Raw genomic sequence first — 27,320 nt, 5'->3', positions numbered from 1 at the left:
GGATCTCATGTGTTAAGAAAAAGCATTAGCGCCCTAATTGAATTTGGTTTGTTTTGTTGCTTCAAAGGCTGTTATTTGTGTGTGTGTGTGTGTGTGTGTGTGTGTGTGTGTGTGTGTGTGTGTGTGTGTGTGTGGAAGTGCATTCAAAAAAGGGTGACAGCCAAATTAGGATATAAATGCAGGCGGTTGAACCATGGAACATGATTAGGTCTTGGTTTATCAGAGCAATATCAGAGGTGCCCTAGATCTGGCTGCAGTCAAAGACAGACGGGGAAAGTTTGAATACTCTCAGTACATACTTTTTTTTATCTATTCCAACTTTGTTCAAAGGTTATTTGTTCTTGATGCAACTACAGTACACAAACATGCTGCTTTGTAAACTGGTGTGATGCAGACAGGGCTTGAACTTGGATGACCCTCTCAAGAACATTTGGGGGTGATCGAGTGACCCTGGGTAAACAAAGGCTCAGATACTCAGTCACCCTATATGTGTGTGTGTGTTCACACGGAGGGTCAGGTCAGGCCCAGCAGACACTGGGCAACATGTCTGAACCCACTAAGGTGTAGTGTAATAGTATCCACGACCACAGCCCCCCCAACTCTTTTATAAACCTTATAGACTGACAGGCTTATCTTTCCAATTTAGACACTTGCTAAACCCAAAGTATTATAAGGGTTTAGATATCCTAGAGTATCTTATCTCTCCATAGAAAAACAGTGCCTTAGACATCTTGATGCCGGGGGCGGGTTATTGTGACAATGGGTTCATGGGTAAGAGAAGACAACCCTAGACCTCCTCTGACATTAAAGTTATAAAGGAACTGTTGTTTTGTAGCATTTGTTATTAGCTCTAGTTGTTGTTGGATGTTATTTGTAGCATTACAGAGTATGGCTCTTTCTTCCCTCTGTTCCACTGTAATAGTCCTCACCGTGATTGGCCTGGAGATCCAGCTGTCCCACAGTGTCACCTCTCACTGCTGCTGTCTGTTGTGTGTCAGACACTAGTCTCTCTCTCACACACACACCCTCTCTGTCTCTCTCTCCTCCAGACTGCCACTACCACCAGGAGCAGCCGTATCTCTGTGGCAGAACCAAGAGCTTTTCAAGGAGCTCTACTTCACCAAGTTCCCTGTAGGTGATCTCATTGTAGATTTAAACTCTTGAATTACCATGTAAATAGGGACAAGGTACGTGGATTTATTTTTTGCTGGCCAGTGATGCCATCTAGTGGTTCAAATGTAATGAATGATTATACACTGAGTGGACAAAACATTAGGAACACCTGCTCTTTCCATGATATAGACTGACCAGGTGAAAGCTATGATCCCTGATTGATGTCACTTGTTAAAATCCACTTCAATCAATGTAGATGAAGGGGAGGAGACAGGTTAAATAAGGATTTTTAAGCCTTGAGACAAGTGAGACATGGATTGTGTATGTGTGCCATTCAGAGGGTGAATGGGCAAGACAAAAGATTTAAGTGCCTTTGAATGAGTATGGTAGTAGGTGCCAGGTGCACCGGTTTGAGTGTGTCAAGAACTGCAACCCTGCTGGGTTTTTCACACTCAACAGTTTCCCGTGTGTATCAAGAATGGTCCACCACCCAAAGGACATTCAGCCAACTTGACACAACTGTTGGAAGCATTAGAGTCAACATGGGCCAGCATCCCTTTGGAACGCTTTCGACACCTTGTAGAGTCCATGCCCCGATGAAAGTAGGCTGTTCTGAGGGCAACTCAATATTAGGAAGGTGTTCCTAATGTTTTGTACACTCAGTGTAGATAACAGATCAAAAACACTCAAAAGTGATATACGCTAATGTCAGTCATTACCTGCTGTTTTACCTTAGGGTTTCTATGACACCATGGACGCAGGCTACGTGGATGAGGAGGGTTTCCTGTACATCATGTCTCGCTCTGATGATGTCATCAATGTGGCGGGCCACAGGCTGTCGGCAGGGGCACTGGAAGAGGTATGAGCGGAGAGACTAATAGACTCAGATTGCATGGATATGAATCCACCTGTTAACAGGTTATTCCCTTGTGTTGTGGTGTCTGTGTCAGCCACACGGTGGAGACACATAGCTAATGACTGGAGTAGAAATGTCATTTGGAAAAAGGTTTCTTCATGTAACCTGACCAGAAATGTATTGTAACATCTCTGAATGTTCTTGCCTAAACATCAGACTGTGCCATGGTTACGCCATGGATTTTCAGTCTGATCGAAGTCGCCCTAAAAAATTCTCAATAGTCTCTACAAGCCAGAATGTTGAATAAAATGTTATTTACAGTTACTTTACCGGTTGTACATGTTGTTGGTCCTTTTGGAGGTTGGAGTTGGAGATAGGGTATCCACAGCAGTGGAGGCTCCTCAGAGGAGGAAGGGGAGGACCATCCTCCTCAGTGAATTTCATAAAACTTTACTAAATATAATCACGTCACCAAATAATTGATTAAAACACACTATTTTGCAAAGAAGGTCTACAGTAGCCTCAACAGCACTCTGTAGGGTAGCACCATGGTGTAGCCGGAGGACAGCTAGCTTCCATCCTCCTCTGAGTACATTGACTTCAATACAAAACTTAGGAGGCTCATGGTTCTCACCTCCTTCCATAGACTTACACAGTAATTATGACAACTTCCGGAGGACGTCCTCCAACCTATCAGAGCTCTTGCAGCATGAACTGACATGTTGTCCACCCAATCAAAGGATTAGAGAATTAATCTAGTACTGAAAGCATAAGCTACAGCTAGCTAGCACTGCAGTGCATACAATGTGGTGAGTAGTTGACTCGGAGAGAAAGAAAATAGTTGAACAGTTTTGAACAAATTAATTTCTTCCTAAATGAAGGAGAAGTAAGAGAGAAATAGAGAGAGAGATTGTCTTTTTTTTTCTCACTTGCTTAGCTAGCAAATGCAGCTAGCTAGTTTAGCCTACTGAAACACCCTGCTCAAACAGAGGGATGCTTTGTTAGCTAGCTGGCTATGACTATGCAACACAACACTGGAACTCTTCCAAGTCAAGGTAAGCTTTTGGTTTTCCTAATTTATTGCCACCGGGGCCCGCCGGTGTAACTGCTTACTGACTGTACACTGTAACTTTACTGCATGATTGTAGCGGGTTTACTAACGCGTTAGTTCTATTAGCTATGCTGACTATGATGTTACTTTAGCTAATATGGTGACAACGATGTAGCGGTTTGTCTTCTTTTTTCTTTTTTTTCCTGGTCACATACAGCTGATGTGTTGTGCATTGAAGTCAACAAGCAAAGGTGAAAGGAGGAGACCGCATAACGTAGATGCGAGAAGGAATACAACGTGGCTGATATGAAACTGTGTTTACGCGTGATCGGGGGTGTATTCATTCTGCCGATTCTGTTGAAAAACTGAACAAAATGGGGATAAACATACCTGAATTTGTCCAATAGAAACTCTTGTTTGCAACTGTTGGACTAATGATTACAATATCAGCTGGATGCAGGCAAGAGTGTGCAAGGTGGTATTGAATGTCACTGTCTGTCCATGTGTGTGCACCTACGTTGTAAACTTTTATTCATAGGCGAGGTTGTAGCAACCTAATGATGGGAATAGGGAAATTTGAGTATCATGTAGTAGCCTAAACCTATTGCTGTTACATTTAACTGGGTGAATGGAATATGAATGACAGTCATGCAATATGCTGTAATAGAAATGAGGCCATGCTCATGAAAAAAAAATCCTCCTCCCTCGTCTGAAACAGCACTGACCGCCACTGATCCACAGGAAAGTGTTGTTTTCCCGACTTTTTGCAGCGCCGGTAGGGTCTGTCGCTTGTATTTTCAATCTCTTAACGCATTGCATATGATGCACAATATGTAAACAATAGCCAAATGTAACTGAACGTAGTCGACCGAAGCACATTTCCTCACAATCAGCTGAAAGTGTTTGCCGTTTGGTCTGTGGTTCGGTTAAGCTCTGCCATATTGTGCAAGTGTTTGTCAAGCGCGAACGTGGTTTGCATGTGTTTGATGCCATTCCATTCGCTCCGTTCCAGCCATTATTGTGAGCCGTCCTCCCCTCAGCAGCCTCCACAACAGGTAAAATAAGTTGAAATGAAGTTTGTTCAACATTCTGACTTGTAATGGGATTGTTTGGGAATGCTGAGCCTACATGTTAGAGACGGGTGTGTAAGTATTTCACCCTCGGATTCTAAAAAAGGCTATGTGTGTTCCAGTCTGCTGCACCCCGGGGTGGTGGACTGTGCTGTGGTGGGTCTGGAGGACTCCCTGAAGGGTCACGTCCCCCTGGCTCTGTGTGTCCTCAGAAATGGTAAGAGACACAGTGACCCAGAGAGATACAGGATAAAGGTCCATTTAATTGAGCAGTTTGGGGATCCAACATTCCTGTGACTGTGGGGTTATAAAAAGTCAAACATCTGTGAATGTGGGTATGTCTCAGACCTACAGAAGAGCCAGGAAGACGTGGTGAAGGAGATGGTGAGCCTGGTCAGAGAGACCATTGGACCAGTGGCTGCTTTCAGGAAGGTGCTGATTGTCAGAGGTCTCCCCAAGACCCGCTCTGGGAAGATCCCCCGCTCCTCCGTGGCTAACCTGGTCAACGGGAAGCTATACACGGTAACTCACCACACATTCACCCACCATGTCAATGCTTGTCAATCCTGTACTTGGATTGAAGCCAAGGCACACTTTGAGTCATGGCTGCATATTAATAAATAAAGTTGGTTGGTACTGGAAGACAAAGGCACAATTATTCACCAAGAATAGCACTGGATTATTATTCCTGTACAGCTGCCAATTATCTGGCGAGCCGATGTTGGATCAATTTAATTCATACCGACAAATTGAATAAAAGTTTGAGGATTATATCAAAGATGAAATTCACTCACGATGTAATAAGATTTAAACAGATCAAAAATAGAAATGAAAAAAAAAATGGCTACTACTAGTAGTATGGAAGACTGTGTCTGTCTCCACAGATATCTCCTACCATTGAGGACCCAGATGTATATAAGGACATTGAGAAGATGGTGAAACAGGAGCTGAGAGCCGCTGGACAGTAACTCTCTAACCTCCTGCTCTAACCCTCCACCTGGACTGCAGACAGTGCAGTCTACCATGAAGAGTGGACTAGAACTGTACCTCTGACTGGACAGAAAACAGTCCGATCGCTGGTCGCTAGAGCTGTATGTACTTTAGCCACTTCACTCCTCTGACTTTCATTGGCGTGACAATGAACATGGCACAATAGAAGGAGTTGACTATAGCACAAGCAGATCTGCAAACAGGTTACAGTATATCTTCACTATTTCACAGTTACGCCGTCTAACATTACCCAAAGGGAACAGTCATTCTGAGAGATGGGTGTCACTACCTCTGTGTGGGGGTGACATTGAATAGCCAGGACAAGAAATGACATGAAATAACTTGATAGTATGTACTGTAGACCTTGAACATTGGTTAACAATCTTGTGAAAATGTGTAGTATATTTAACACTGTGAAATAAATTGTGAAAAAACTTGGTATAGCTATACTGTCAATTCTCTGAGTAAGGCCTAGAGTCAGATCAAGAGTTAACCGGCAATAGCCGACATCCACATAACTGTTTTGGCGGTGTCAAATTGGTGAGAAGCTGCTCCTGATCATTGTCACAAAGCCACACCCGTCCCACTCATGTTAGAAGTTCAGAAGGAGAAAGTGTAGGCTATATAGAAATAATGATGCTCAAATTGAAAATCATTCAACAAAATAATGTGGATGTCTATCAGCCTAATCAAGGTGTAGATTACAACACACATTCCAGTGTTCAAACTTGTAAACAGGGATGCGTGGTATTTCTCTTAATGAGATTTTGTGCAGCCAATGGCAATGTCTGCTTTAGGTATAATATGTGAATGGCATGTGCGGTTGTAAAATGTCATATTGATTAACTTCTGTTTTCAGTCTCTGTTGGTGCAGTCGAGCCTTCGTGCCCTGGAGAAGAGCGACCTCAAGTTCATCAACACCACCTCCAAGTTTGGCCACGGCTGTTTCCAATGGAGGAAAAGAAGGAGTTAATGGTGCATTATAATCTAATGTCTCTTTACTTTCAACATTTACTGATAGTGGGTCACAAATCATCCAATTTGTAAGTCGCTCTGGATAAGAGCGTCTGCTAAATGACGTAAATGTAAATGTATAACGCCAGGAGCCGCTTGTGCATTTCATAGCTCTAACGCAGTTCCACCTCAGACTCCACCAAAACAACCGCTATGTGGTTTGAAGCCTAAATTTGTCATATCCTCATGGGGTTACTAGTCATGGGTACCAATATCAAAGATAGTACAGGATGAAGAGAGGCAGAAACTGCCTCTCCAACAGAAATCCCAGATCACACTTTGTAGGCGATGTCATCGGGTCTAATGGTCGTGTCATGCAGAACTGCGCATGTGCAGGCAGTAGAGGTCTTCACGAAATGAACCTGGGGCTTTCCCACCTGCACCTGATACGTATAAATATTTATTTTAAATATAGAGACCCGTTCCAAACAGACCCAAGGACAACTAGACTCATTCCGTATAGACCTGGTCGGATCCAGACCCGGTCCGATCCGAGTGAGGGAAGCAGCAGAAGTCATTTTTTAAGCTACTTTATTAACCGGAGCTGATAAAGTGCGAGAGGAGGGAGAGAGGTGCTGCTCTAGCAGGCGGGGGAGGGGCCGTACTGTGAGCGAGTGACACGGGGAGGAGGGAGGGAGAGACTAGAGACAGCAAACAACCAAACAAGCCGACTTGCGCTATAATAGACTAATAGCTACCATAGCTAGGTTATTTAATATCAAATATGATTATGTAGTAGCTACCTGTCTTGGACTGCATCAAACCGGGAGAAGCGAATGTTAGCTAGCTAGGCTAACTGAGGCTGCAGTGCATGTGCTTTCTCATTCTACAGTTACAAATAACAACCATTCAGAATATTAATAAGTAGCAGCCTGCCTACCTGTTGGCTCTTGGTCGTTGTAGCCTATCATTCTCCTTTAACTTTTAATTCCATCATTTTAATGACATCTTCCATTGATATCCATATAGATATCTTCTAACTTTTACCACACACGGAATGAGGCTATATGACTGTAGCCTATTGCCGCTTATAAGACTTATGATTGGCCAACAAGCTACACGAGCCACGCTCCACTCTCGTGAAAAGCAAGAGCAGAAGCAGATATTATACAATTTCTTTCTCTCTCTACTGCAGCAGTCGTGTCCGGATCCGTACGGGCCCTTCCGGACAAGTCAGTTCAATTTACACATACCCGAGTCCCATGACAATCGTATCAGATCCGACCCAGACCCGTGACATTATTTAGAATTCCTCTCAGGTCCCGGATCGGATCTCAGATACTTTGATTCGGGTACAGGTGGATCCGTGAAGACCTCTAAAAGGAAGTCCTTCGATATAAAGTTGTTTTTGACGAAAATGAAAACGTGTCAGTTTGTCACTTTCATTAGGTTGGAGTAATAACATGTTCAACTACTTCAGACATTGGCTCGAATCAAGGTTTTGCCTTTAGATTTCGAGAAAGTTAACAACTAAGGATGCATTTTTCACTTCTCCCATTGACTTCTCAAACCCTTGTCTGGTCTGCCGAGTTTGCTTCGCAAGCGCTCCCAGAAGACTCGCGATGTTGCGCCACTGGGTTTAGAAACTCTGTGCCAAAATTGTTCAAATAGCCATCATGCATTATGTTAATTATTTATAGGTCCGATTTTATGGTCCAATGCAGCCTTTTTAAAAATCTCAGTATCAAAACATTTCTGGGTACAAGTTAACTACCTTACTGTGATGCTTCTCAATTAAATTTGCAAAGTGACTGTTCGGGAGTGGTCTGAGTGAGGGGCCTAATTGGAGCGATATGTTTATGTAACCTGAAAACTAGCTGTTATTGGCAGAGAGGTTTGCAACTCCCCTTGTTATTGGTCTATTGAAGGCCCAGTGCAGTTGTAACCAACTTCATATAGCCACCCAGAAGAAAGGCACACGGACACCCACACTTCAGGTTGACTTGGTTTTTATCTGCAGTAAAATATATCAAACAGTGATGACAGGCATTGACAGGGCGGTCACAGCCACACGTTTACGGCTCTCAGAATATCTCTGACTCAATGCACAAAGTGACCAATAACATAAATGTGTTGTGTTCAGAAAATAACAAAAATATAGAAAAGTATACCTGCAGTAAAATATATCAAACAGTGATGACAGGCATTGACAGGATGGTCACAGCCACACGTTCACTGGTTAGGTAGGACACAATATATATTTTAGATAGGAGCAACAGTAATGATACATGCCCTCAATGTAAAGTGACATCAATCCATAAACACAGAGCACAAGTACAACCCTTTTTATTTAAACCTTTTAAGGTAGTAAGAAAATAAACATGCACTTAATATTTCAATAAAGAAGTCTTGAATTACCAATAAAACACCTGCTAGCAATAGCTAGCGTGACTTGCCTAGTTAAATAAATAAATAAAATAAATTACAGTGCACTGACTGACGGTTCTAGTTAGCTCGTTATTAACATGGCTAACTAAGCCAGCAAACACTTGATTAACTTGCCGAAATAGGCTTTAAATACATTAACGGCAACATAAATATATACATAGTCACATTCGCTATTGACTTTGGGATATATGAACCAGTTTTCCAAAGACACTATTGTGTTATACAGTTTTAAACAGTTTTTATGTACAGAAGGAAACACGAACTTGTTCTCAGAATATCTCTGACTGAAGAGCAGAGCAGGCAGACCAACTTTCCAAATAGGGGAGAAGCACTCAAAACCCAAAAGTTGTTCTTTCAAGGAAAATAATACAAAAATGGTAAGTCTGAAGACCTCTCGTATTGCCAACCTTACTACAATGACAGCAAATATTTTTATGAATTCGACAACACATAATGAAAGGAAACTTTATTAATATCAAACCTTTTTCTGAAGTGAATGGTTTCACCCACTACTCTGCCTGCGAACAGCGGTGTTCTTCGATATCTACATTGCGCGCAGCGCGAGCGAGGTTGATGGAAACTCTACATTTTCACTTTGTCACACAGTCAAAAACGTGATTTTCCTGTGTTTTGTATATATTAACACACTATGATTTTGGAATAATACTGTGGAATTGTGTAAGAGCTGTTTGAAATGACTACCTGAAATGTCATCCTGTTTTGGCTAAGGTATTTTTGTTTATTTTTGATTGAAAGCAATCACAGTAAGGTATTTAATTGTTAAACAGAAATTGTTTGATTTTGAGATAAAAACGGCTGCATTTGACCTGTAAGTAATTTGGGTCCAGGAAAACGTCTGAGCCCTGGGTGTATTCAGGAACGTTAAACACTGAACATTGCAGTTAGAAATAGACTGACTAGAGCTGACATGATCCATCTGATAGACAATATTTTTTTGTTCTACACAATACATTTCTATCTGAACATTCTGTTACGTTATGTCCTCCTGAACAGGCTGCTGTAGTCGCTGGAAGGGTCTCCCACCTCACAGTTTAGCTTCAGTTTGTGTTCAATCCTCATGCTGCCAACATTTTAACACTATTAATGAAGCTTACTTTATGCCTAATTACAGACTTCAACAAACCACAACCGTACAAATCAAAATCCCTTCATATTACTACAATAACATAATCATTTTGCAGTCAACGGAATATAGCTGAAAGCACTAATGATGCCAGAACTGAGCTCTGGAGTGGATATTCAGGTGTTCCACATCCTGCATCTATCATCCAATCTACCTTATTGATACATTGATGTGTTAATTGTCATGTTTATTTTATAGCTTATAGTTTAATATGATGGATGAACTCTTCATACTAGAGCGCTGAAGTGAAGCAATGAGTGAAAAAAGAGTCATTTCAACAGCTACTTCACTGACAGTATTTTTTTATTGGCAATGAACATTTGTTTGATCACCACTTAGTTTTGACCAAAATACAATTAGTAATAAAAAAAAAAATGGACACAAAATAAAATGATTCTTTGTTTGTGCAAATTGAAGATGTAAAAAGTCAACAAAAAAGTCAAACTTGATTGAGTACTCCAGCAGAAATAACTCAAAGACAGGTAGGAGGGCTGTACAATAGGTTTCCCTGGCAACTCAGACAAAAACAAAGAGTTAACAGTTACACCAATGTCACAGCAAGCAACAGGTTTGTCATTAAAATTCACCTCACTTCGACATGTCCATATACACTCTACGCACACTGAGTTAAGCAGTCTGTCTTTCAGTTATTTCTCAGCGATACTGAGTCGGACACCACGGCAAAAAAAAAAAAAAGGCCAGCTTGGATGAGTGTGTATATTGTCAAGAGTTTCTTCATGTATGGCCTGACTTATTGTCAAGGTACTATAGGTGAGTGATAGCATCTGATGAAGAGTGTTCCTGGTGTTAGTTGAACTCTGAGCTGAGTAGCTTCAGAGTGGAGTCTATCCTTTAGTCTGTGGCTGTGGTCCGGAGTTTCTGTGGTTGTATCAAAGTGCTTGTCACATCATCAGTAAACGTCACAGTGCGTTTCTGTGTCCTCCTCCCAGAATGCTTTGCTATGAGATGGGCTCCCGTCATGATTGTGAGGTGATGGGCTGTGAATGGTGGATGGTCACTCAGATACATGGGGCTGTACATGCCACTAGAGGGCAGGCTTTACCAGCTGGGGGGGAGGGGTCACGTGGCGACCAGGTGGACAGTCTGTCCAAGGTGCAACACACGTTCATCGGCACAATGGAAAATAACTGTGTACAAAATGGTCTCAGGGAATGATGGAGAAATGTTCAAAGAGCAGCATATTTTAACCAAGTTAATGGACTTTAAATGGGAAGGGGAGGTTTATTTGCACAAACACTGAATATCTTTTCTTTTTTGTAATATAGATGTGTATATATTTATATATATATTAAAAAAACCTCATATTTATATTAATTTACAGATAACCTACACATCTCCTGGTAGAAGAAATACACAGTACATTATGCTTCAATAAGTTATTGTACATGTAAAAGGTAGAAACGGTGACAACAGGACAAACTGAAGGAAAGTAGCACCGGCAGCTGCTGTCCAGGTTTCAGGGGGCCTTGGCTTGTAAGTGCAGAGGGGGGTGGCTTGGCAGGAGGCACCCCTCGCTGGCCCCCCTCTCTCTCTCTTTTGGGGGTAGGGGGGCGCTTCTTGGCAGTGCGTCTCGTCAGAATATTTGTTCCAGGCAGGTTGACCCGTCCAGCAGCTCCAAGGTACAGTAAGACCTTCTATACATACAGTATCTGGACCTGAAAGAGAGGGGGTATGATGTAATTACACTGTGCCACTGTGAAGCTTTATCCACAGTCACAGTGCAGTTGTCATAAACATGGATTTGATCATATGGGAATTATTGTTGACATTACTAATTGTATAACATTATCTCATTTGAGACAGATTCATGTAGCTGCCATATCTCTCTACCTTGGCATTCAGGGATATTTATGTATTTATTAGGGATCCCCATTACTTCCTGCCAAGGCAGCAGCTACTCTTCCTGGGGTCCAAACACATTAAGGCACTTGCATCATACATAAAACAAAAGATACAACGGTACATCATATAACATTATTACACTACTACATATCTACAATCCAAATGTATAATACCACCTTACAACAATATTACAATGTACGTGTGTGTAGAGTGTGTGTGAGTGCGTAGGCGTGTGTCTGTACCAGTGTGTGTGTCTCTTCACAGTCCCCACTGTTCCATAAGGTGTATTTGTATCTTTTATTGATCTACTACTTGCATCAGTTACCTGATGTGGAATAGAGTTCCATGTGTACTGTGGCTGTAGTTGTCTGTGCTGGACAGAGATTAAAGGAGAGACAACAGAGTGAGGCCGCCTCATGCTGCTGGCTTTGACTCCTATCACCTAATCATGGATGCCTGCACTAAAGGAGGGACTCTCCTCTCCAAGCAAACATGGTTATCTGTAAAGACAAGTTACCCTCTCACCCCGTTCCAATTTCTCAGAGTAATTTGCTTTCCCTGAGCAGAACGACAGATGTAAGAGAGAGGGAGAGTTTGTGTGTGTGTGAGCATGTGTGTATGCGCAACTGATAGCTTGTACAGGGATAATGTGCGTGACTTACAGCTTACAGTCTCTCTTCTCCTCCCTCAGCAGGAGTAGGTCCTCACTGTAGAGCTGTCCAGACGCTGCACTGCTGAGGGGCCAACTGTAGGGGGAGACAGAGACACGTCACTTAGTCACTCAGCTTCAACACCCAGAGTGGGCCCAGGGTCAGTAGAGAATGCTATCAAACTTACTTTATGCCCATAACAACTGACACAGGATCAGCTCCCATTGCCCACTGTGAGAGGGACAAACAAATGAGAGAGACAAACAAAACTGACTCTAAACCAGTTGATAAGGGCTAGGAGTACAGTACACCATACTGTGGATAAAACACACTGCACACACACGCACCACACCACACATGGGAACGAGGTTAGTCAAAATGTCAGCTAGCAAAGCCAAGGCACATTGCATCGCACACTCAGAGGAGGAGTGCACGTGGCCATTTTGAGTGAATCACACCTCGTACAGGAACAAGTCTGTTAATGTCATCATCACCACCACAGACCAGGGACCACAGATAGAGGCAGAGACAGGAAGGCAGACCAGTTACACTGGGGACTGTGTTAGAGAAGAACTGTGGTCAAAACCTGCATTCGGATGTCAGCCATAGACTTACTTGTATCAGAAGTTCTGGCATAACAAAGCCTACTGTACTACAGTCCAGGTATAACTCACTGGGCCACAGACGCAAGTTTCAATACAGCGTTCATCCCCTTGAAAACATGAAGATTTTGACCAGCGTCCTCTTTTAACAACAGGGCGAGGAGCAACACAAACCGGCAACTGTAAAACATCCATCTTATACATCATAAGTCTTCATGATTATTTTATGTAAACCTCCTTTTACAGGGCAACTAACATAGCTCAACTAACATAGCTCAACTAACATAGCTCAACTAACATATGTATAGGGGATTCATTGCTTTAACTTCAAGGGTGCAGCAGCAGAGGCTGCAACTACCAACTACTGTACTAATAACAGTAACCTGAGTGACAATTACTCGACTCACAATGTCTACTATAACAAACTGACAACCTTGACAAGCAAATGGCCAACCTTGTAGTTGGCATCGGGGACAGAAAGAAACAGAGAGGAACAGAGCAGTAGAGAGAGAAGAGAGGATGTACGGTAGGGTGGGAAGCAGGAACCAGGGAGTGTTGGGGGATGTAAAGGCACATAGGCCAACAGCAGGCCACATGGTATAGCTCCAGTATATCTGACCTTGAAACCAGTCCAAATACATGTCGTCAGGACTGTCATCCAGCGCCTCATAGAGCACTGCACACAGAGCAGCAGTCCCAGAGCAGAGAAAATAGAGATATAGTCAGCAACACGCTCCATCCATACACCGATAGAAGAGAGAGTGTGATGGGGAGAGAGAGCTCCAAGTAAAGAGAGGGGCAAGAGGACCACCCCCCCAAACTCTAAAACAGAAATGCAACCAGGTACAATCTTAATCAAATACATTAGCATGTTTTATATTATTCTAAGTGTAAGACTAATGGGGCTACTACTGAATGATTGTGTGGCAGCCAGCAAGTGTTTGATGAGTGCAATTTTACCATCAAATGTAGCATTATTAGCAATTCACATTCATCCATGCTAAGTGCCCTGAACTGGAGGCTCTAGTCTAATTGTTAGGTCTACTTTGTGGGGGTCTTGGCCATGCAGGGGGCCAGTGTGTGAGTCTGTGGGGGAGTTTACCTTCGGGGGGTAGCCTACGGGAGTGTGAGCCGGTGGTGACGCGGAAGCCAGCGGGGAGGGTCTCTGCCGAGCCGGGCATCATACTGATCCCTTGGACGTCCCGCGGGGGGAATTGCCTCCTCCACGATGGCCCCCGGAGGTCATTATCTTCATACTGACGGACAGACACACAGACACAGACAGGGACAGGTTAGAGATTGAGTTTAGAGATGGCGGCCATTATCTTATCACCAAATAAACTGGTCTGAGAACAGCTTGTGTCTGCATATACAGTAGTGTTTATAGTAGCTAACAAATATTACTAATTTCCCAATTTAGAAACTCAAACAAACTCTAAGACAATATGAGAGACGGGTGGATTGGGTGGGAAGTAAAAATTGAGGAAAGGTCTGAGGTGCAGTGAGATGGTGGAAAACTGAGTAATGATTGACAACAAACCCAGGTGTGTGTGTCTGTCTGCGTGTCTGTCACGGCCCATCACCCATGGTAACAGCGGGGCTAGCTGTCCGGGTGACAGGAGTCACTCACCTCGTCCAGTCGTCTCTCAGTGCCCAGGGCTAGCAGGTTATTATATTCCCTCTCCAGAATCTGACGTGCCTGAGGATAGGAAGGATAAATAGTTCTTATTAGGTACATTTGAAATTGAAGTTTAAGGTCTCTTTATTTTGGGCTACAGACGCTTTCAGTCATTTTGATACCAAGCCAGCATTACCAAACAGCTCACTGTTCTACTGGTCTGGCACTCAGGGTATTATTAGACCTGTTTGAGATGAAAAGACTGAGAAATGAAAATATGTGTTTGAAGTGTACTGCTAATGATGATCATCTAAATAATCTATTCTGTCCTGGGGTGAAACATCATAATTAACTTGCTTTTAGCTCAGAGAGACAAGACTACAAACACAGACTCTTGGAATTAAGACGTTAATGTCTCCCTCTTGTGGTATGGTTGTGCTAGTACATTGTGCATCGCACTCTTGTGGCGTAACTATGCTATAGCATGATGCAGGGCAGAGGGATCTGACCTGAGTGCTTTGGTTGGGGATCTGGATGAGCAGCGCCAGGCTGGTGTAGTCAAAGTTGTCGTCGAGGGCGACCAGGGCCCCGTGCACACCGCTCTCCAGCAGGATGTTGGCATAGTCCTTCAGGCCGATGCTCTGGACCCAGCGGATAACCCGCTCGTTGCTCCACACCAGCACATCTGGGGCACACAGACATGGTATTAAATCAAATCAAATTGTATTTGTTACATGCGCCGAATACAACAGTGCTTACTTACAAGCCCTTATTACAGTACAACACAACATGGGTGTTTGGCCACAGAAACATAATTTTTCCAAGTCTGTTTACATGATGAAGAAAATCTTCAGGGCTCTGCTAGATTGGTCCTTAATGACCGTCACCTCCTAGCTCTATGATAGGTAGACACAATAGAATGCAATACATACTGTAAAGTAAGTGCGCTTCCACAACTATTACTTGCCTTAGCAGATTACTAAGGAGATTGTAATTAGACACTACTAGATATATTTTAGCTTAAAGGGCTTTATCATCATTCCTTGAGCAGTCTTTAAAGGAAAAGGAAAATTCCACCCAAAGACTATCTTTTTGGTATTTGTTTCATTAGTCCATTGTTGACATAGTCCCAAAATGTTTTGTTTGTCACCAATCAAGTTTTCAAGGTACTGTATATAACTTTCAAAATACAGAAATCATCCCCATCTGATGCATTTTGCATCATATGATGCTTTCTGTATTTTGAAAGTTAAATATCTTGAAAACTTGATTGCTGACAAGCAAAACATTTTGGGACTATGTCAACAATGGACTAATGAAACAAATACCAAAATATAGTTTTTGGGAGGAATTGTCCTTTAAGTACCTCTTGTTTCATGCTGGCTGTGCTCTCTGCGTCTCTCCAGCTCTTTCCTGTCATAGTTGAGCTTCTTCAGACCCATGATGCCATACTGCAAACTCGTCCTACAGTCATGCGAACATTAGAAAAGCCATTTTTTGAAAGACAAACACAATAATATTCTGCACTTATTACCACAAAATGAGACTAAACACAAAACTTTCTGACCAAATCCTACTTTTCTACATCATGCAGGAGGAGGGCAGGTGAAGCTAGTGTACCTGTGAAAGCTGTCCACCATTTTGAGATGCACCCGGAGGTCCTTCTTGGTAAGGTGGTCCAGCATGCGGGCATCCACCAGGCACTCCATGAAATAGCTGCGGTACTGAGGTAGTCCTAGACTGGGCAACCACTCGTTCCCTATCCACTCATGGTTCATGTCACCATACGCTAGAGTCTGACAGGAAACAATGGCAAGGAAACAATTACGTACTGTAGCCCATTGTTAATCTGTAAACTACATTTGATCAAGTTGAAAAGTAGCCATATAGACACTGTTTTACTGTAAACCAACTCTGGTGTGAACTAGAGTAACTCTAAATAAACGACAATTCTACTGTTTTAATCCATGAGAGCGACAGCAAATTCTTTACCTGCGCCCAGCTCCCCTCCTCGGACTCCCCGGACCTCTGTCATTGGTCAGGCATGGAAAAGAAACAGTAGCAATATGCATGAGAACATAATAGCAACAGGTCATTGGACTACAGTCCAAAAGTCTCTACTTTAGCATCAGAGGCTGTTGACTTGCTCAAGCCAGAGCAAAGGCCTCAGAATGTACAGCAAAGTTCTCCCTCGCATACATTCCCCTAACAAACTATTCCAAACTAAAAGTAGAGCTCCATTTAAATATGTATGAAAACTCCCTATTCAAGGTAGAGAAAATGGCCTGTGGGATTTAGCTGCAATCTGAGAAGGGAAAATGATTTCCCACCTTTAGCGTGTGAACTGAACTGGCCCCATGGGATAGTAACACAGTTATCCCTTCAGTCCTGGCCTGAGCTGAGCTGCTGCCAGATTATATTTGATTTGGAGACAGGCGCTGCTGCCACATTAGGCCAATCCAGTCCCATTTGCACAAAACGGCTGGCACAAATGAGAGCCTTTTTTCCGTGGTTCGCCCTCCGTACAATGGTACTGAGTTGGCTATTAGCCTCATTGTGCCTGACATGCAGGCTGTATTAGAGGCAGGCAGCAGGGAGAACAGTGGAACAAAGGATAACCTTTATGTTCAAGCTCAAAGAGATCTATTCTTACATGTACATTACATAGCAGTCTGTGTCCTAGTGATTGACATGAATGACACCTGCAGTGACCAATATTCATGTAAGCTTTAATCTTGAGACAGAAGCAATTGGTTTTAAATGGACATGTTCGCAACATACTGTATCAATTAGCAGACCTGTATCCGATTTGATTTAGCTTCTTACACCTGTCTTGTATGGTGAATCCTATGTACAATCAGCTGATCACTGTCAGGTTTAAAAGGATGACATTGCTAAGGGCAAAAATAGCATTATGTCTTGACAACTGCTGTATCTGAAACATAACATAAAGACTGGTAATATAGGGTAACTACAGTATGGTACCCAAGGGCAATGCAGCTCCCTGAATCATAGCAGTAACACCAACACACACTGGTAAATATAGTCTCAGCCATAGTAGTACAGGGATGACAATCCCCTGGAGCAAATTAGGGTGAAGTGCCTTGCACAACGACAGATTTTTCACCTTGTCGGCTCGGGTATTCGAACCAGTGACCTTTCGGTTACTGGCCCAATTCTCTAACTGCTAGGCTACCTGCCGCCCAGAACTCAGTAAAGCAGCCATTGACAGGTCTCAACTGCAGTGAAAGCAAGAAAAGAGGGAAGCAGAGAGGGAGTGAGTGAGAGCAGAGAAGAGGTCAAAGGAGAGGAAGGACTAACCGTTTTGGAGGAGGGTGCTGCGAGGGTCTCCATTTCCTCGTGGGTCACCCATACATTGCCTGACGGCTAGGAGTGCGGTGCCCAAGAGAAGGCAGCAGCAGTAGTAGTCCGCCAGGAGGGGCAAGCAGTATTAAAGAAGAAGAGCAGCACCACTGTAAGCCAATAGTGTTATAGCATCATGGTCAGATGATGAGCAGGCCCGCCCCTCTGGGGTCAAAGGGCAACACAGTACACAAACAAACACAGACACAAAACTGTTGAGGAAGAAGTTGTCCTTAACCACAGATCTAGGATCAGATGACTCTACCCCCATCATAACCTTATCCATTTAAGGGGTGAAATACTATCTGATCCTGTATCACAAACACATAACAACACAGGAGCACTGGGGCAGCCCACCTACACAGGTGCAACACACACGGTGCCAAAGGAACACATTTAGCATGCATGACAAGACTGGTTCACCATAAGCTAGTGCAGTAGTGGATTAGTACAGGTGTTGGGAGCAAACAGACACAAATACAAACATGCATATCCACCTCAGTCTAGTCTGATATACCTCAGTGTACCACACCGTTAAACCCCTTTCTAACCCACTCAATCTAGTCTGATATACCTCAGTGTACCACACCGTTAAACCCCTTTCTAACCCATTCTAAACTGTTGTTGATTCTAATTTTAGCAGCCATGATTGCTGTGCCTTGCTGCCCCACTGGATCAAGCTGTCATGACCTAGATAAGACAATCTCTATTAAAGACACCGTACTAAAAGGCTGTCATGCATGCCTGTTTCACACTATAGAGCCGAGCCAAGACCAGCTGTACGTCTGTTTGGTTCAGTGGGGCAGGGAACTGACCACCCGTCACAGCAGGGGGTACTAGGGCAGAGGGGGGTCTATAGAGTCACATTCCCAGAGTTCACTGCTCCTTGATGAAAGATTCATGAGCAGTTTGTGTGTGTGTGTGTGTGTGTGTGTGTGTGTGTGTGTGTGTGTGTGTGTGTGTGGGTCTGAGGGTGTGATAAAGCTACATAGAATGAACAGTTTGTAGCATGAAACACAGCAGGTTCCTCAGAGGTTACATGAAATCACCATGACAACTCAGAGCTGTGAAACAGACAGGTATAAAATAGCTGCTGGTGTGGTAAATCAGAGCAACTGCTGCGGTGCTCAATTAAGTGGATGAGCTGACTGACACTACTGAGTGATAAACAAGCCAGCCTTAACCGCCTCCTCCCACTCTCTCCAACATTCAGTTACCAACACAAATTATAGAGATGGTACACAAGTAAGGTTCTCTGACTGTGCAGGCATTACAATGCAAAGTAGCAGAAATAGCTTTGAGTTTCTTGAGTGTCTTTACCTTGAAGACTATACAGTCTGTGTGTATGTATGCGTGTGCGTGCATGCGTGTGTGTTGGAGTTAAGAACGTGTTGTAAGCGCACTCGAAATGTCGCCGATGGAGCTATCGAATAGGATCCTTTTTCTATAGCTCAATGTGTTTGTAGTCAAGCGGGCGGTCACGTGTGTTGGTGAGGTAGAGGAGCCTGGTTAAAGCCCAGTCAGAGGCAGGTTCTGGGAGGCAGCGCTATATGCTAAGCTAGCACACTGATGGCAGTTACATACATGGGTGGGTGCGTGTGTGTGTGTGTGTGTGTGTGTCAATGGACACTCACGGTTCTGGAGGTTGGCGGGGCAGATGGACTGGTGAGGGAGACCATCTCCTGGATGGCCAGGCGTAGTTTGAGGCGGTGCAGGGGGTTACTGATGCCAATCTCCCTCTGGATCTCTGTGTCTGACAGGGCAGACATGATGGCACCGCTCTTCACGTTGGCACGACATGCCGCCACGTACCAGGCGGGCATCCCCAGCCACAACTGAAACAGGAGGAGGAAGACCATCCATGATTTAATGTAAAGTAGCGAGTGAGCTTGTTTGACAAATTATAGGTGATGTGGTGGGAGAGGGAGAAACAATGTTTCTTTACTTATGGTAGACAAGTTGTGTAGTGCTTCATTGTTTTAATAAATATCTACTGATAAACACTAGGGGGCAGACATGGTTGAAATGTTGAATTTATATGCCAAGAATGTTCTATCTGAGGAAATGAGAAAAACTGAATACAGACATAGGATATTTCAATTAAGACAGAAAATGAACTGTGATGATTCATTGATAGGCAACACATTCATTTACTTAATGAACACCCATGTTAATATTAAACAACATCACTCTATGGCCTTTATGAGGTGTAATTTCAATCAATTATAATCAAACCCATTTGTAATTGATTTAACAGGGAAAGGATGTGCTGGGGAGAACATGTCATAGTAAATCACAGAGTAGACCTTTACCAACAGGCCTCTGAGGCTTCCACCAAGGTGACATCAAAATATGGGTCATTGTTTCCCATAATATCAGTGAGATCCAGATTCAACCCACTGCTGGTCCCATAGGCCCATTGCCAGAGTGTTTCCCAACTCCATTCCTCAAGTACCTCCAACAGTACACATTTCTTTTGTAGCCCGGGACAAACACACCTCATTCAACTCATTTAGGGCTTGATGATTAGTTGACAAGTTGAATCAGGTGTGCTTGCCCAGGGCTACAATAAAATGGAGTACTGTTGGGGGTACAGGAGGACTGGAGTTGGGAAACACTAGATTAGATAATAGACTTAATATAATAAAGCACAAAGAGTAATGTCAGCCGGAGGCGTAATCATTCATTAATAACTCTCGGTAACATGCTGACTGCGGCGTTAGAGTTCCTTGCGTCGTAATTACAACACAATACATCCAACGATTATGTAACAGCACTGTGTCATTCCATATCCATTACCAGTCATGTTTTGATTAAAGGAAAGTATCTGGTTTGCATTTCGAAGTGCCATATTAGAAAGGGAGAACATTAGGCTGTGGAAAGGCATCGGGTAATTGATTTGAAATGTGAAACATCATCAACGGTTCAAAGGTTAGAGAATAATGGGTGTCGTATCTCAGGTGAATGCTGAGTGTGCAGACTGGGAAGTCATGGAGGAATAGACCACCTCACTGGGGCGGAGAATATTATCTTCTTCACAGAGTGGGGGTCTGGCACAGACCTTGTAAATCTATCCCAGAGGCAGGAGGATTGAGAATGGCTCCAGGCCAGAGTAGAGGAGTGCCTACCTCCAGCCAGGCCACCACTGTGGGGCCGTCCCATTGGGCGAAAGGTAAGCCTTTCCTCCTCGCCTCTTCCAATAGCTCGTGCCTGAGGGCGGGAGCAGAGACATGGGATTAATGCACTGCACACACACATATACTGAGACCCCCCCCACACACACACACAAGGCACTAGTATTACACAGAGATTTTGTGTGTGTGTGTGTGTGTGTGTGTGTGTGTGTGTGTGTGTGTGTGTGTTCACTGTACAGTGCCACACACTTTATCTCTCACAGACCAGAGATTTCTAAAAGGACACAGCCTTATCATACATCAATCTCTCCACACTCACTGCCTGTAAAATGAGTACTCTCTCTCTCTGCCCCTCTCTCTCTCGCTCTCTGCCTCTCTCTCCCTCTCTGTCTGTCTCTCTACCTCTCCCTATCTCTCTGTCTGCCCTTCTCTCTCTGCCTCTTTTTCTCTCTGCCGCTCTCCCTCTCTCTCTTTCTCTCTGCCCCTCTCTCTGTCTCACCATCTGGTCCAGAGACACACCTTCAAGGGACAGCTAGGGCTGCTGGGCTGCTCACTGAAGCCTGACTTTGAGTTGCTAATCTGAAGAACCATCAATCTCCACTTGTCTCTGTGCTGCAGCTGGGAATGTATTACTACTGCTGAGATACTAACTACAGAGAGACTGGGCTTTTTCGGCTGACTGTGATACCCTTTTGAGAGTCTTGCTGAATGTATTCTTTCTGGCCATCTTTAAATCGTGTTTGGCGTCTTTATTCACATTCTTTGGGCCAAAAAAAAGTGAATACTGCATTTTTGTGTGGCGGTGGAAGTGTTCAATAGGTGAACTAAGATGGCCGGAGTGAAATAGAGAAATGTGTTATTTGTGCTGAGCACCACTTTGAAAGCTGTGCTAAGCACTCCCACCGCCCTACTCAGCTCAGAGTAAATTGCACCTTATCTAGGGAGAGCAGAGGAGAGCAGATAGATGTTCTCTTTACCCAGGCAATTTGTAATATGCTGATTCCTGCGACGCCAACTCTGTTAGGCAGAGTGAGAGACATAGAACTGATGAACAGTCTATATAAATATGTGTTTGGGTGTCTCATCTTTATTGCCATGTGCAGATGGATGGGAGGCCTATGGTGTAGAAAAGAACCAGAGAGGCTACGCTAGAGAGATACCTAACTGTGGAACGTTACTTTCTAAAGACAGTTCATAGTGTATACGCTGAGTTTGGTTTGTCAACAGAGCTAAGAGTCTGAATATAGAGAGGGCCTGTTGAGCATATTAATACATAACTCACACAACATGCTACACACATAAAAATGGACATAAAAACGGACTTCTGAAGTTACAATTCTATTCAGTGAACAGAATACTTCATGAGAGTTCTAAGGCAGAAACAAGTTCTTGAGTGCAGCTAAAATGTCTTCCAACTCGAGACATAGTGGTCAACATGAGGCATATGGAGAAAAGGCATGTAACACATTATGTATGTGACTCGTTCAGAGTTGAAGGCCTCAGTGCAGAGAAAGGGCACTTGAATACAGCATACAAAGACTGAATGGACTGACACACAACGTAGGAGATGTGTCCATTGATATCAATCAATATTCAATTTTTTCATTCAGTGCTGTATCAATACAACATGTATATAGATAGATATGTTCATGTCAGGTTCTTATGCATGAGATATACATCCACTGAACTTAGCTAGGAAAGGAAGGAAACAGTTATAAAAAAAATAAAATAAACAACAACAAGATTTGACGCCCCATAACCCGGTATCAGAACCGGTTATATCTCACAGTCACAGATATAGAAACACAAGGAGGGAGGAAGGTATTGGACATTCCAGGTATAAAAATCAACCCCATTAACGGGTGACGGCACACATTCTTTGTCCAGCCATGGATGCAGCCGCCACTGCACTGTGGGGGAGAAACATTTTATACGGTAAATGAAAAGATCAAAAGAGCGAAAGGAAGGAAGAAAGATAGAAAGCAAGGGGTCAGAGTGACGTCAGCTTTGGCACCGGCCGTTGGGAGGGGGACAGATGGATGGACAGAGAGGTGGACAGACGGCACAGCGCTGACAATGGAGATGTCCAGGTGTCACACTGTCACAACTTACCCGCTTCTTTAGTCATATGATGAGAGGGAGGGAGGAAGAGTGCGAGGAGAGAGAGAGGAAGAGAAAGTGACGGGAGACAAAAAGTGCACAAACGTTAATGAGTTAACAGCACCCCCTTACCACCCCTGCCCCCAAACACACACGAATGCACAGACACACACACTGCCCATACATGCACGGACACATATACAAACACACACACATGGACGCAGGCACCCACACACACACACTTCAGAATAGAAACAGTCTCTCAAGTAGACATGTGACAAGAGCTTTTTCCAAAGACTGACATTAGAACAGTAGAATGACAAGTCAAAGAGTAGTATTGGTTAGCAAAAGAAAGGCCACTTTCTTCTTCTTTTTGGTCGATGCAGCTTTTTACAGCATCGCGTGCAGGCAGACGAAAGATAATGCACTTGGGGCAAGACACCTGCAATGCATTGGTTCACATTCTTCACAGGAACAAACCAGCCAAATGCCAAACATTACACAACACATCAGCAATGAACCAATGCACGATCACGATATTGACCAGGCTGAAAATGTAAATTCAGCAGGCAGTTCAATAGCATGCACTGGAGGAGAGCATCAAGATGCAAGGCGGTCCAATTCCTGGAAAACTGGAGAATCGAGCTCAAATAAAAACACACATTTGCCATCATCATAATACCTTCTATTGATCATCTGTAAGGGTGGGAAAGTTATTTGTCATGACAACTCAATGCTCGCCTATAGAGAACGCATTTGTCATGTGGCACTGACAAGGTAGACACATACATCCCCAGTTGAAGGGAGATTAAACTTGTACATGAGGGAACCCCCCTGTTTTTTAATTCATGTGTGGGTTTAAAGGAGGACTATATCTGGAAAACCAAACCAAAACCATAAACTAAGAATCGTAGGCCTACATGTGTGACATGAATAGACTTCTAACCCAATCAATAGTCTGACTGTGTGTGTTTGGTTAGGGGGATCCCTCTATTGTAAGTCTATTCAGGTTCCTGGCCTGTATTGATCCTCTCTGCTGGAGAGTGGGAGTATTGGAGATGTATCTTCTATCCAGCCACATGGGCAACTGCCTCCTATACAGGGAAAGGACTAATGAAACCCCACAGGGATTCCTCACCAACCACTGTGTAAGGGGTCAAAGGTTGGAAAGAGGATAATGATCTTTATTCAGCTTGACTATAGACAGGCACTGCGGGTTCTGCAGGTGCTGTCTGGCACATAAAAAGGCGTGTGTATCATAACACTAATACAATGGTGTAATGTACAGTAGATTATCACAGGTGGATGTTAGTGCTGGTGTGGTACATTGCCCACTGTGTTTCTAGTGACACAGGTATGATGTCTCTCCCACTGGCTGTGATGTGAGTCAATAGAGTATTATTGAGCGCAGGTTTTTTTTTTTTTTTGGGTGAAATGCTGTGGTGGCAGGTTTGAGGTGCCGGAGGGGGGTGTTGGGAAAGCTTACTTCTTTTTCAGCCGGCGGTCTTTCTCAGCCTGAGTCCCCAGCTTCCCCACAGCCATGTCCTGACCCAGGTCTGGATCAGACACTCCTGTGGGAAAGGGAGAATGGGACGTTACTGCACTGCCTGCATGGCTCACAGAAATCATCCACTGTAGATAGTATCCAGACAGTCCTAGCAAGGAGCCACCCTTACTTCCTCTGAATCTGTACTCAACGGAGAGTTTACGCTTGTTCATAGTCATATAACACATATCTACTTCACACAGATGGCAGAGTCAATAGAGGTGATGTTTGGGTGGTGAGATGGCAAGTAATAACCCCTGTGACAAGTATCATCTAACATAATACAGGCACATTCGGGCCCTCAGATCCTCAAAAAGTCCTACAGCTGCACCATCGAGAGCATCTTGACTGGCTGCATCACCGCTTGGTATGGCAATTGCGCCGCCCTTGACTGCAAAGCGATACAAAGGGTGGTGCGGCCAGCACTTTACATCACTGGGGCCGAGCTCCCTGCCATCCAGGACCTCTATATCAGGCGGTGTCAGAGGAAGGCCCGAAAAATAACTCCAGCCACACAAGCCATAGACTGCTCACTCTGCTACCGTTTGGCACACGGTACAGGAGCACCGGGTCTCGGACCAACAGGCTCCGAGACAGCTTCTATCCCTAAGCCATAAGGCTGCTAAATAGCCAGACTGCTAAATAGTCAATTAATGGTACCAAAACTATCTGCACTGACTCTATCTTGCACTGACCCTATGCACACTCACTAGACGATATTTACACACCATATACACACTCACTCAGACACACTACACTGTCACTCATACACAAATCCAGACGCACACACACACACGTAACACACACACGCATACCGACACAATACAAACAAACAAACATGCATACACACACGCACACACACACTCATCCTTTGCTGCTGCTGCTCTGTTCTTTATTTTACTCTTATTGTTATCTATCCTGATTCCTAGTCACTACCCTGCCTTCATGTACATATCTACCTCAAATACCTTGTACCTCTGCACATTGATCTGGTACTGGTACTCCCTGTATATAGCTCCACATTGATCTGGTACTGGTACTCCCTGTATATAGCTCCATTATTGATCTGGTACTGGTACTCCCTGTATATAGCTCCATTATTGATCTGGTACTGGTACTCCCTGTATATAGCTCCATTATTGATCTGGTACTGGTACTCCCTGTATATAGCTCCATTATTGATCTGGTACTGGTACTCCCTGTATATAGCTCCATTATTGATCTGGTACTGGTACTCCCTGTATATAGCTCCATTATTGATCTGGTACTGGTACTCCCTGTATATAGCGCCATTATTGATCTGGTACTGGTACTCCCTGTATATAGCGCCATTATTGATCTGGTACTGGTAATCCCTGTATATAGCGCCATTATTGATCTGGTACTAGTACTCCCTGTATATAGCTCCATTATTGATCTGGTACTGGTACTCCCTGTATATAGCTCCATTATTGATCTGGTACTGGTACTCCCTGTATATAGCTCCATTATTGATCTGGTACTGGTACTCCCTGTATATAGCTCCATTATTGTGTATTTTATTTTACTCCTCTATTTTATTTTGTATCATAATTTTTTTTAACTGCATCGTTGGGACATTTTCGTAAGCAAGCATTTCACTGTAAAGTCTACACCTGTTGTATTCGGCGCATGTGATTAATACAATTTGATTTGAGAAAGTATTAACCCCTTTGCAAGGCACTTAACCCTATTTGCTCCTGTAAGTCGTTCTGAATAAGAGCGTCTGCTAAATGACTCAAATGTAAATGTAAATGTATGACTACTCATTAACCAAAGTATGTAGAACAGATAGGAGCCATTCATATCAGAGAGGTGCTGAGTGTAGACCAGTACCTTGGCTCTGCCCGATGGCCTCCCTGTGGGCATGCAGCTGTGCCAGTCTGGTCTTCTCCTTCTTGCCAAACAGGCGTCCGATGGAGGACTTGATGCCCTTCTTCTTGGGCTGCTTGTTGATGGAGTCCTGACTGCTGGCTACGCTGCTCAGAGCACTGGCCTCAGCCTCCAGGCTGGCAGCAATGCTGCAAACACACACACACACGCAGGCACGCACGCACACACACACACACGCACGCACGCACGCACGCACGCACGCACGCACGCACACACACACACACACACACACACACACACACACACACACACACACACACACACACACACACACACACACACACACACACACACACACACACACACACACACACACACACACACACGCACGGTCAAGGATAAAGATACAACTTATAAATTACCGTCAGGATGAAGGTGGAGTGTGTGTGTGTGTGTGTGTGTGTGTGTGTGTGTGTGTGTGTGTGTGTGTGTGTGTGTGTGTGTGTATGTGTGTATGGTTGCGTGCGTGCGCTATAAGTGCAACATACCCCCGGGCCTCGTTGTGTGAGGAGGCTGGCAGTGTGCGGGTCATGCGTACGGTCCGGGGCGTGGGGGGAGGGGACGTCTCACACTTGATGGTAGCCTTGTCCTGGCCGTCATCGTCGGTGGCCGCAATCTGACCGTGGAGAGGTGAAGAGACCTGTTAGTAGCTCTTATTAAACTAGTATAGTATCACCTCACACATCAATCTCTACAACACTGTTATTACACTATAGTAACACCTCACACATCAATCTCTACAACACTGTTATTACACTATAGTAACACCTCACACATCAATCTCTACAACACTGTTATTACACTATAGTAACACCTCACACATCAATCTCTACAACACTGTTATTACACTATAGTAACACCTCACACATCAATCTCTACAACACTGTTATTACACTATAGTAACACC

General features: G+C 43.9%; 2 protein-coding genes across 8 annotated transcripts in view; one reads left to right on the top strand and one right to left on the bottom strand.

The window, feature by feature from the left end:
* Positions 1 to 1,049: 1,049 nt before the first annotated feature.
* Positions 1,050 to 5,484, top strand: LOC123484733 (acyl-CoA synthetase short-chain family member 3, mitochondrial-like; the record flags this gene model as incomplete). Its single annotated transcript, XM_045215334.1, has 6 exons — positions 1,050 to 1,131; positions 1,850 to 1,972; positions 3,020 to 3,024; positions 4,213 to 4,307; positions 4,437 to 4,612; positions 4,975 to 5,484. Coding segments are annotated over 6 exons (565 nt in total), but the record flags the coding sequence as incomplete, so codon positions are not given.
* Positions 5,485 to 9,902: 4,418 nt separating this feature from the next.
* The window catches only part of LOC121579061 (liprin-alpha-2), a 193,490-nt gene continuing 176,072 nt past the window's right edge, over positions 9,903 to 27,320 (bottom strand). For 2 of the 7 annotated variants that reach the window (XM_045215340.1, XM_045215341.1), the window contains exons 18-31: positions 26,902 to 27,029; positions 26,357 to 26,541; positions 24,443 to 24,527; positions 20,851 to 20,932; positions 19,357 to 19,557; positions 17,681 to 17,746; positions 16,352 to 16,387; positions 15,980 to 16,155; positions 15,726 to 15,823; positions 14,869 to 15,044; positions 14,372 to 14,440; positions 13,844 to 13,997; positions 12,152 to 12,235; positions 9,903 to 11,302 (exon numbers count right to left, since the gene is read on the bottom strand). In XM_045215340.1, the coding sequence (XP_045071275.1) occupies positions 12,177 to 12,235; positions 13,844 to 13,997; positions 14,372 to 14,440; positions 14,869 to 15,044; positions 15,726 to 15,823; positions 15,980 to 16,155; positions 16,352 to 16,387; positions 17,681 to 17,746; positions 19,357 to 19,557; positions 20,851 to 20,932; positions 24,443 to 24,527; positions 26,357 to 26,541; positions 26,902 to 27,029 (1,515 nt within the window). In that variant the 3' untranslated portion in view covers positions 9,903 to 11,302; positions 12,152 to 12,176. The other 5 variants (XM_045215335.1, XM_045215337.1, XM_045215338.1 and 2 more) reach the window with 4 other exon arrangements.

The sequence above is a fragment of the Coregonus clupeaformis genome, unplaced genomic scaffold (assembly GCF_020615455.1).
Source record: "Coregonus clupeaformis isolate EN_2021a unplaced genomic scaffold, ASM2061545v1 scaf0424, whole genome shotgun sequence".
NCBI classification, from domain to species: domain Eukaryota; kingdom Metazoa; phylum Chordata; class Actinopteri; order Salmoniformes; family Salmonidae; genus Coregonus; species Coregonus clupeaformis.
Note: the sequence above shows the minus strand (reverse complement) of the source record. Positions and strands in the feature narration are given on the sequence as shown.